Source organism: Macaca mulatta, chromosome 15 (genome assembly GCF_049350105.2).
Source record: "Macaca mulatta isolate MMU2019108-1 chromosome 15, T2T-MMU8v2.0, whole genome shotgun sequence".
Classification (NCBI taxonomy): Eukaryota; Metazoa; Chordata; class Mammalia; order Primates; family Cercopithecidae; genus Macaca; species Macaca mulatta.
Window position 1 is genome coordinate 65,874,731 of NC_133420.1, and position 10,837 is coordinate 65,885,567.

At 46.9% G+C, this 10,837-nt stretch overlaps 1 protein-coding gene and 1 long non-coding RNA gene across 3 annotated transcripts in view; both read right to left on the bottom strand.

Annotated features, from left to right (window-relative positions):
- The window catches only part of UBE2R2 (ubiquitin conjugating enzyme E2 R2), a 114,750-nt gene extending 104,546 nt beyond the window's left edge, over nt 1-10,204 (bottom strand). For both annotated transcript variants that reach the window (XM_015117548.3, XM_015117546.3), the window contains exon 1: nt 9,417-10,204. In XM_015117548.3, the coding sequence (XP_014973034.1) occupies nt 9,417-9,593 (177 nt within the window). In that variant the 5' untranslated portion in view covers nt 9,594-10,204. The remainder of the gene's footprint in view (nt 1-9,416) is intronic.
- Nucleotides 1,790-4,131, bottom strand: LOC144334649 (uncharacterized). Its single transcript, XR_013404760.1, has 3 exons — nt 3,836-4,131; nt 2,779-3,503; nt 1,790-2,261 (listed from the first exon to the last, which is right to left on the bottom strand). It is a non-coding gene; the product is annotated as an uncharacterized LOC144334649 (long non-coding RNA).
- Nucleotides 10,205-10,837: the final 633 nt, after the last annotated feature.

Below are 10,837 nucleotides of genomic sequence, written 5' to 3' on the forward strand. Positions count from 1 at the left end.
CTTTAGTAGCTATGGGGTTTCACTACGCTGGCCAGGCCAGTCTCAAACTTCTGAGCTCAGGTGATCTGCCCGCCTCTGCCTCCCAAAGTGCTGAAATTATAATCGTGAGCCACTGCACCCACCCAATAACCAAAACGTTTTAAAAGTATTTGTTACTAAATCAAACAAAGGTGTTTAAAGTGGACTATTTACTTTCCTTTTTTTTTTAGGGGGAGGGGGACAGAGTCTCGCTCTGTCACCCAGACTGGAGTACAGTGGCATGATCTCAGTTCACAGCAACCTCCGCCTCCTGGGTTCAAGTCATTCTCCTGTTTCAGCCTCCCAGGTAGCTGGAACTACAGGCACGTGCTACCACGCCTGGCTAATTTTTTGTATTTTTAGTAGCTATGGGGTTTCACCGTGTTAGCCAGAATGGTCTCAATCTCCTGACCTCATGATCCACCTGCCTCGGCCTCTCAAAGTGCTGGGATTACAAGTGTGAGCCACCATGCCTGGCCACTTTGCATCTTAAATACATATTCCAACACCTGAATTTTCCAATTATCATGTGGAAGATCATTTAAATAACATCAAACCTGGTAATGTGAACTAAATTTAGCTTTTCAACTTAGTATCTATCATTGCATTCACTCCAGAGTCAATTCATTTTGAGGTATATAAGCATAATCTCTGAATAACAATTCCTCACTGAATAAAGTTGATATTAACACAACCAAAGAGGTTCCATTTTACTCACGCATCTTCTGTAGGAAATTTTTTTTTTTTTTTTTTTTTTTTTTGAGACAGAGTCCCGTTCTGTGGCTCAGGTTGGAGTGCAGTGGCACAAGATTTCGGCCCACTGCAAACCTGCACCTCCTGGGTTCAAGCGATTCTCCTGCCTCAGCCTCCCGAGTAGCTGCGACTACAGGCACAAGCCACCACACCCAGCTAATTTTTCTATTTTTAGTAGAGACAGGGTTTCACCATATTGACTGTGCTGGTCCTGAACGCCTGACCTCAAGTGATCTATCCATCTCAGCCTCCCAAAAGTGCTGGGATTACAGGCGTGAGCCACTGAGCCCAGCCAGCTCAGATATATCTGTAGTTGTATGTGAAGCAGTTCAAAAGAAATTCAGAAACAAAAAAGAATTAAACCTTTTCAATATAATCTTTAAGCAAGATGGAAATCTGTAGTCCTAAACTCTGAATTCATACCTCTTCCTCACTGTTATTTTTCCATAACTAGATTGTCAGAGGTAGACTAATTTGCTGGATAGTCTCCTTTTTCTCACTTGTCTACAACTGACCACTAATACTAAGTTGGAAAGATGAAACAGAACATTTTACCATTACAGATAGTGGTTATGTTGAAAAATGGTCTAACTGGCCTTAAAGCTTTAAAAGCTTTGCTTTTGGACAGGCGTGGGGGCTCACGCCTATAATCCCAGCACTTTGGGAGGCCGATGTGGGTGGATTACCTGAGGTCAGGAGTTTGAGACTAGGCTGACCAACATGGTGAAATCCCATCTCTACTAAAAATACAAAAATTAGCTGGGTGTGGTGGCACACGCCTGTAGTCCCAGCTACTCAGGAGGCTGAGGAGGAGAATCGCTTGAACCTGGGAGACAGAGGTTGTGGTGAGCCAAGACTGCACCACTGCGCTTCAGCGTGGGTGACAGAGAGACTCCGTCTCAAAAAACGAAAAGAAAAATCTTTGCTTTTATTTGCCATTTGCAACTGCACCAGTAACGTCCACACCTCACATTTCTGTATTTTAAAGTCTGTAAAAAGATTTTTATAAAGATCATTCTTTCTTTTTTTTTTTTTTTTGCTGCTGTTTGCCTCCCAAAGTGCTGGGATTACAGGCATGAGCCACCATGCCTGGCCGATCACTTAAAAGTTCTAAGGTTATCACTGTCCCAATACTTTCACTTACTATCCTTAAGGAAGTGACTTTTCCTACAATTTGCTTTTCCTTTAATGAGTACTCAATAAAAACTTTTCCTGACACAAAAGGTAACAAAAGGAGAATCAATGCAGAGTATTAATTAGGACCTAAATCCTTCATTCCAGGAAGAAATAATCCTTATTTTAGCAAATCTAAGAAATTGAAACTGCCATTTAAAAAAAAATTTACCAAAAGATTTCAATGAAACGGTCTCTCACAACTAGGTTATAAGTACCACTTGGCTGATGGCAATTATAAGACTTTATGGATTCTGAGAAATTTTTTTTTTTTTTTTTTTGAGACAGAGACTCACTGTTGCACAGGCTAGAGTGCACTGGTGTGATCTACGCTCACTGCAGCCTCCACCTCCTGGGTTCAAGCGATTCTCCTGCCTCAGCCTTCCAAGTAGCTGGGACTGCAGGTACGCAACATCACACCGGCTAATTTTTGTATTTTTAGTAGAGACGGGGTTTTATCATGTTGGCCAGGCTGGTCTTGAACTCCTGACATCAGGCAATCCACCCGCCTCGGCCTCCCAAAGTGCTGGGATTACAGGCATGAGCCACCATACCTGGCCATCTAAGAAATTTCTTAATCAGCCGGGTGCGGTGGCTCACACCTGTAATCCCAGCACTTTGGGAGGCTGAGGCAGGCGGATCATGAGGTCAGGAGATCAAGACCATCCTGGCTAACACGGTGAAACCCCGTCTCTACTAAAAATACAAAAAATTAGCCAGGCATGGTGGCGGGTGCCCGTAGTCCCAGCTACTCAGAAAGCTGAGGCAGAAAAATGGCGTGAACCCAGAAGGCGGAGGATGCAGTCAGCCAAGATCACGCCACTGCACTCCAGCCTGGGCGACAGAGCAAGACTCCACCTCAAAAAAAAAAAGAAAGAAATTTCTTAATCCAAAAGAAGTTAAAAGGTAGAAAAATATGCATCTTGTAATCAACTAAGCAGGATAAAAGCATATTCTGTGAAAAATTAAGGTATCTATTTGGTTTGAAAAATTTTCTGAGAAACAACAAACAGTGAAACTTCATTTAGTTTCCAAAACCCTTAAACCTTAACTGTGTTTCCATTTATATAACATTGCCTTAGTTCACCCAGCACTCAAGACAACTTCATCTTCCAGAAAAAGACACAGTTAAATGCCCTAAGAGGTAGTTTCAAAGTTAACTGAGAGAAATGGGGGAATAAAAGAGCATTTGTTTTATAATTTTAAAAGAGCTGTTTAAAAATGTCTTTAAGTTGCCTAAATACCTTAAAAGAAGATTCTTAGCTTATCGGCAGTAAACCCTCTGAAAAAATACATAAAATTAGTTTACGTGTGCCCATTTTCTCTGAGAAATTTCTTCAATTTCTCAAAGGAATCCCTGTCTCAAAAAGGCAAACAATCATTTTCCTAAAAAATTTTTTTCAACCAGGCGCAATGGCTCACGCTTGTAATCCCAGCACTTTGGGAGGCCAAGGCGGGTGGATCACCTGAGGTCAGGAGTTTGAGACCAGCCTGGACAACATGGTGAAACCCTGTTTCCATGAAAAATACAAAAATTAGCCAGGTGTGCTGGCGCACACCTGTAATCCCAGCTACTCGGGAGGCTAAGGCAGAAGAGCTGCTTGAACCCGGGAGGCAGAGGTTGCAGTGAGCCAAGATCGCACCACTGCACTTCAGCCTGCGCAACAGAGTAAGTCGCCATCTATGAAAAAAAAAAATTTTTTCAAGTATATTTTACCAATTAAAAAGTCATAAAATAGGCTGGGTGCAATGGCTCAGACCTATAATTCACAGTGCTTTGGGAGGCTGAGGGGGGAGGATTACTTGAGCCCAAGAGTTCAAGACAAGCCTGGACAATATAGTGAGACTCTGTCTCTAAAATAATAATAATAGGCTGGGCGCATTGGCTCACATCTGTAATCCCAGCACTTTGGGAGGCCGAGGTGGGCAGATCACTTGAGGCCAGGAGTTCAAGACCAGCCTGGCCAACATGGCAAAAACCCCGTCTCTACTAAAAATTAGAAAATTAGCCAGGCATGGTGGTGCACACCTGTAATCCCAGCTACTTGGGAGGCTGAGGCACCAGAATTGCTTGAACACAGGAGGTAGAGGTTGCAGTGAGCCAAAATCGCACCACCACACTCCAGCCTGAGCAACAGAGCGAGACTCTGTTGAGGAGGAAAAAAAAAAAAAAAAAAAAAAAATTAAGAAGAAGAAAAAGAGCCGGGCGCGGTGGCTCACGCCTGTAATCCCAGCACTTTGGGAGGCCGAGGCGGGCGGATCACAAGGTCAGGAGATCGAGACCACGGTGAAACCCCGTCTCTACTAAAAATACAAAAAATTAGCCGGGCGCGGTGGCGGGCGCCTGTAGTCCCAGCTACTCAGGAGGCTGAGGCAGGAGAATGGCGTAAACCCAGGAGGCGGAGCTTGCAGTGAGCCGAGATCGCGCCACTGCACTCCAGCCTGGGTGACAGAGCGAGACTCCGTCTCAAAAAAAAAAAAAAAAAAAAGAAGAAGAAAAAGAAAAAAAGAAACAAAATATCTAAATGACATTGCCAGACCTAGGCTAAGTCTGTCTTGTTTTTTTAAGGGGGAAGAGGGATGGCAAAAAACAGATTCATTCATTGCAGAACAAATGAAGCATAGGAAATAATGCATATTCTCTTATAAAAAAAAAAAGTATCTGGCTGGGTGTGGTAGCTCATATCTGTAATACCAGCACTTTGGGAGGCCAAGGTGGGAGGACTGTTTGAAGTCAGGAGTTTGAGACCAGCCTGGCCTATGAGACCCTTTATGCACACACAAAAAAATTTTTTTAATTAAAACAAGTGTGGTACACACCTGCAGTCCCAGTTACTCAGGAGGGTGAGGCAAGAGGATCCCTTGAGCCCAAGCGTTTCAGGTTGCAGTGAGCTATTATCACACCACTGCACTCCAGCCTGGGCAAGAGTGAGACCCTATCTCTTAAAAAAAAAAAAAAAAGTTTGAAGACTTTCTTTAAGTGTAGACTTAAAGTAGTGTAGACTCGGCGTGGTGGCTCAGGCCTGTAATCCCAGCACTTTGGGAGGCCAAGTGGGCGGGATCACCTGAGGTTGGGAGTTCAAGTCCAGCCTGACCAACATGGAGAAACCTCGTCTCTACCAAAAATACAAAATTAGCTGGGCATGGTGGTGCATGCCTGTAATCCCATCTACTCGGGAGGCTGAGGCAGGAGAAATCGCTTAAGCCCAGGAGGCAGAGACTGCAGGGAGCCGAGATCGCTCCATTGCACTCCAGCCTGGGCATTAAGAGCAAAATTGTCTCAAAAAAAAAAAATATATATATATATATATATACACACACACACACACGTACACACACATATAGATATATGTATATATTTGAGTCTAATAAAGACGTTCCTAATAAGGAAAACTTTAAGTATATAACAAATACTTTCTAAATTATCAAGTTGGAGTTTTCTAAAAATGGAACACACCTATATTTCATTATCTCAATCAAATTATTTAATAAAATCAAAACTATAAAAAGTTGGTCAGGAGTGGTGGCTCAGGCCTCTAACTGCGATTACATTTTGAGAGGCTGAGATGGGCAGATCACTTAAGGTCAGGGGTCCAAGACCAGCCTGGCCAACATGGCGAAACTCCATCTCTACTAAAACTACAAAAAGAATTAGCCAGGTTTCATGGCACACGCCTGTAATCCCAGCTACTCAGGAGGCTAAGGCAGGAGAATCACTTGAACCCAGGAGGCAGAGGTTAGAGTGAGCCAAGATCGTGCCACTGCACTCCAGCCTGGCAACAGAGTGAGACTCCGTCTCAAAAAAAGTTGTTGTGCATATCATAAAAGAGGCACTCTTTCTGACTCTAGACTCACTGCTATAATGCTTTAGATAAATAATGCAAAAGTTCTAAGGAGGTTCAGTACTAAAACACCCACACTAAGCTACAATCCTTAGCAGGAGTTATTTGAAAATACAGTTCCAGCCGGGCATGGTGGCTCACACAGGTAAACCCAGCACTTTGGGTGGCTGAGAAGGGAGGATCCCTTGAACCCAGGAGTTTGAGACCAGCCTGGACAAAACAGTGAGACCCCACCTGACTTAACAAATACTGAAGAAAAAAAAAATTAGCCGGGCGTAGTCACGCCTGTAGTCCCAGCCACTCAGGGGGCTGAGGTGGGAGGACTGCTTGAGCCTAGGAGGTGGAAGCTGCAGTGAGCCATGATCACACCACTGTACCCCAAACTGAGTGACAGAGCAAGACCCTGAAAAAGTTCCTTTCAAAAGAAAAGGGGTGAACTTGTTAAAAGTCTTCATTAGCTACTGACTTGACCAACAATTTATTTTTCTAGTAACAATAAAATTCCGATTTGCTCCATGGTAGCAAAATAAGAAACTAGACAAAAAGATAGTAAGGCCAAAAAAGATTGTATAGTATTCAGAATGGACAGAAGAAAACTATCTTTGCTCATTCTATATCTATATGGCCCAAAGCTAAGAATCACACAGATTGGAGATATTAAATAAGCAAAAGCAGGATGAATCAAAAAAGTATGTGAAATACAGGTCTCACAAATCTCCAACGCAGATCCTGTGATTAAGAGACAAGAGCCAACTATTTCAGAGTGAAAAAGATCAGTTAGAAACCTTTTCATAAATATAAAAGTTAAAGGAGTTACGGTATGAAAAATGTAAAGAATGACTGGCAGTCCCACTGCCTTCACAAATGACTATGCCAAAAAGGGAAAAGAGTTTAACTTGAAAATAAATGGTACTAAATATTCAAGGACTAACATTTAATAAGGGAGAAGAGTAGTATGGTAGGGAAAGCTTTGTGCCAACTTTTAACTGCAGCTGTAGTGAAACACACTAAAAGCCTTGTCCTAAGACAAAAGCAATGGTTTTAAACATATCCCCAGTATTAACTGTTCATGACCATAAATTTGCCTTTTTCTAATGAAGGACTAACGGGATAAAAGGCCATATAATAAGGGAAAAAGTAGTAGAAAATAAAATCGAACAAACTTCTCACACAAGACTAAACCACGAAACCTGTTTACAAATTTTCAAACGTGTCAGAATTAAAGGTAAAAAGACTCAAAGCTTAAGAAATCTAACGTCGCAAAGCAGGAGATTAAATCGTTCTTTTTAAATAAGGACTGAAGTTCAGAAGCATTTAATTTAAATAAGTGTATGAACACAAGGAATCCTTCCATACTACCTATTTCGAACGGACAGGGTTCTCCACACTCCTTTCCCAGACTTACACACAAATATTACAATTTGCAACCCATTATTTTCTCTCATGTACAAGTTTTTTTTTTTTTCTGTTGTTTTTAACTGTATTGGAGTGAGATTATTCTAACTAGTAACCATTTATTTACTTTAAATATCGGTTGTACCAAACAATGACATTTTTTGGAAAGTAAACTTTATTCCACTAACATTAGCCAGCAGATTTTGCTAAACAATGCTTTGTCAGAAAAGGCATCATGGCCGGGCCGGTGGCTCACGCCTGTAATCCCAGCACTTTGGGAGGCCAAGGTGGGCTGATCACAGGGTCAGGAGTTCAAGACCAGCCTGGCCAATATGGTGAAACCCCATCTCTACTAAAATACAAAAATTAGCTGGGCGTGGTGGTGTGCACCTGTAGTCCCAGCTGCTTGGGAGGCTGAGACAGGAGAATCGCTTGAACCTGGGAGGCAGTGGTTGCACTGAGACAAGATCACACCACTGCACTCCAGCCAGGGTGACAGAGCAAGACTCAGTCTCAAAAAAAAAAAAAAAAAAAAGAAAGGCATCACATAGATTCAATTTTGTACAACTCATTTTTCCAGTATGCATAAAAATTTATATCTGACAACAGAGAATATGCTTAACATAAACACAGCAATACCTTTCCACTTTGTTACTAATAACTTGCATGTTTTCTTAGAAATTTTAAATACCTCCATCTGAAAAGTATAGGGTAGGCTGACCACAAAAGATGAAGCCTAACAGTCGGTAGGGGTACCGCACTTACATAATATTCTAAAAACGTGCTTTTTCTAAGTATTCAGTGACTATCACAGTAGCGAATATTAAACATTCCTGTATAAATCCCATCTCCTATAAAGTTGACCTAATTTCAAGCATAAAACTGAGGTTTCCACCTTTAGAAGGGTAGAAAACAAGAGTTAAGTAATTGGGTAGTCCTAAAAATACACATCACAACTACATGACTAAGATACTCATTTAAAACTTGTGCCAAGATAACCCCTCCCTTCCAAACTAAAATTGACTCACTGGCCTATTTTACTTAATTTTGGAAATAAAAAAATAAAACTAAATGGATTCCTAAGCACTCATTTCCTCTGTCTCTGCCCGCATCATTTAAAACATTCAAACTTTCAATCTGTGATTCCTCCCTGCAAAAACACTCAAGTAAAAACAAAACAAAACAAACACTCATTATCTCCAGGTTAACTACCTTGGAGTTAAAAAAAAAAAAAAAAAAAACCCATTAGATTCTAGAATAACCACTGTTCTAAAACCATATGAAACAATAGAAACAATGTCTGTGGTCGCTAAGCAAACATATATCCCACCCAGAGAAGCGATCTCGCCTCAGGTACTTGTCACCTGTGAGACCACCCCTTTAGCTAGAGTTAACCACTTGAGAAGGTTTCAATTTTGTCTCTGAGAGTGGGAAGCTATCAATCTCCCTACATGACTCGTTCCACCCTCTGTGGATATTTCTACCTGTAGAAAAAAAGGCTGGCAAACTTGGTGGCACGGTGAGGACAAAGGGCATTTTGAAAGAACCAGTGACTGAGGTAAGCAGAGAATGTGAACGGAAAGAGGGTTAAAGTTCCCCCAAAAGGATAATGACAAGACGACGCGGGCACCCCTTTTTTTTAACCACCCCTAGGGTCCCATTCTTCACCACCACCCATTGGAATGCAAAGTTGGCACTACTACTACCCAAGAAGTCCAACAAATCCTCAAAATGTCAGGGCACTCGGCAGCTTCTTAAATGACAAGCTGGTGCCCCTCCCCCACCCTCACCCCCACCCCCCAAAAAAGAAAAGTCCAATCCAGTCGGTGCAGGTCACCCTGCCCTCTGGGGCAGTTCCAGCCTGCGCAGGGAGGGGTTCCGACGGGAGGACGAGAAAGCACAGACAGACCACCGCTCTTTCCACCCGCCCTCAGCTGGGGAAACAAAGACGGCCTCCTGCGCCTGTAGCCACTACCCTAACCAGAGAGAGACTCTCCGATTTCCCGGTGCAGCCTGCCCTCCCGCCCTCGCCCGCGCCCCCGCCCCCATGACAAAGAAAAGGCACTCGGCGAGCAAGGCCTTCCTGCCTCCACGGATGGGGGAGGGGGCTGCCGGGGTGAGGAGCCCCCTCCACTGGCCCGTGCTCATACTCCTGGTCCCAGGAACGGCAGAAAGCGGCGGGGAGCCGGAGGCCTCGGCCGCGGAGGCAGGGTCCGGGAGCGGGGGTGAGGGTACCTTGAAGTAGCCGCCTTCGTAGAGGGTGTTAGGGGGCCCGAAGATGGCCACCTCCCAGTTGTAGAGGTCGGACTCGTCCACCAGGGTGATCCGGAAGCCCTCCACCGGTTCCTCCTGCAGGGATTTCAGCTCGAGCATCAGGGCCTTCTGCGAGCTGGTCATCTGCTGCTGGGCCATCGCGGCGGCGGCGGCGGCGGCGGCGCCGGGCCCGGGCCCCAGTCCTCACGCACCGGCCGGGCCGGACCAGGCCCCTCCCCTCCGCTTGCCCTCGGGCCGGGCCGCACCGGGCCCCGGTCTTCACACACCCGGCGGGCCGGACCAGGCCCCACACGGCCCGTGGGCCCGCCCGCGGTCCTCCTCACACACGACGCGGGCCGGGCCGGGCCCTTCTCCTCACACTCGGGCCAGGCGAGAGGAGAGGTCGAGGGAGTTAGGGGAATTCGCTCCGGGTCCCGGTCCCGGTCCTCCCCCCCCCAGGAGGGGGGCCTCAACTTTGGGGGGGGGGGAGAGGTGGTGGAAGCGGAGGAAGGCGGCGGAGGGCCGGCGATGGTGAAGGGAGGGGGCCGGGCCGGCCCGGGAACGCCGCGCTCGCTCGCCCTCTCGTTCTCTTCGGGGGCCGTAGGGACCGGAGGGCGCGCGGGGCTGGAGGGGGTGGGGGGAGAGCGGCGTGCGGGGGTCTCGCGGCGGTGGCGGCGGCGGCTGCGCGGGGGGAGGGGCGACGGCGGAGGAGGAGGAGGAGGAGGAGAGCGAGAGCGCCTCGCGCCGCGGGAGCTACGGAGCCGAGAAGCAGGGAGGGAGGGAGGGAGGGAGAGAGGGAGGAGGGGCGCACGCCGGGAGCTGGGCGGCTCTCAGCGGCTGGCGACCCGACGCGCGTGCGCGCGCCCCTCCCTCCCCTCCCCCCACCGTGCCTGGCTCTCCTACACTACCACCTCCTCCTCCTCCTCCTCCTCCCGCTTCCACGCCTCTTGGCCTCCCGCGCGGTCGCGGCGCTTTGTGACGCCGGCGCGTGTCCCCCGCCTATAAAGAGCCCAGAGGCAGCGGGGACCGAGGATGGGCGCAGGGATTGCCGTGGCCCCATAGTGACGGTTGTGCGGCTGGACGCCGCAGTTCCAAAGGCGTGCCCCGGAAGGGAACCCAGGTCCCCCGGTTCTCGGGGCCCTCCCCACTGTGGATCCAGGGGCCTCGGCAGCCATCCTGGGACGGGCCTGGTCGCTGCAGGCCCCTCCCTGTGACACCCAGTCTGCGGTCCCTCCACTTAGTAGCTACTTGATTAGGATGTGCTGAGAATGTGGGTCTTTTCGGTGGCAACAGACCTTCCCGCAGGCCAGCCCACAGGCAAATATGCCCTTGGGCACGTTACCCACCCTGGGTGCGGCAGTTCCACGTGAGAAACGGGGTAAGACAGAAAGGTCAGCTTCTGC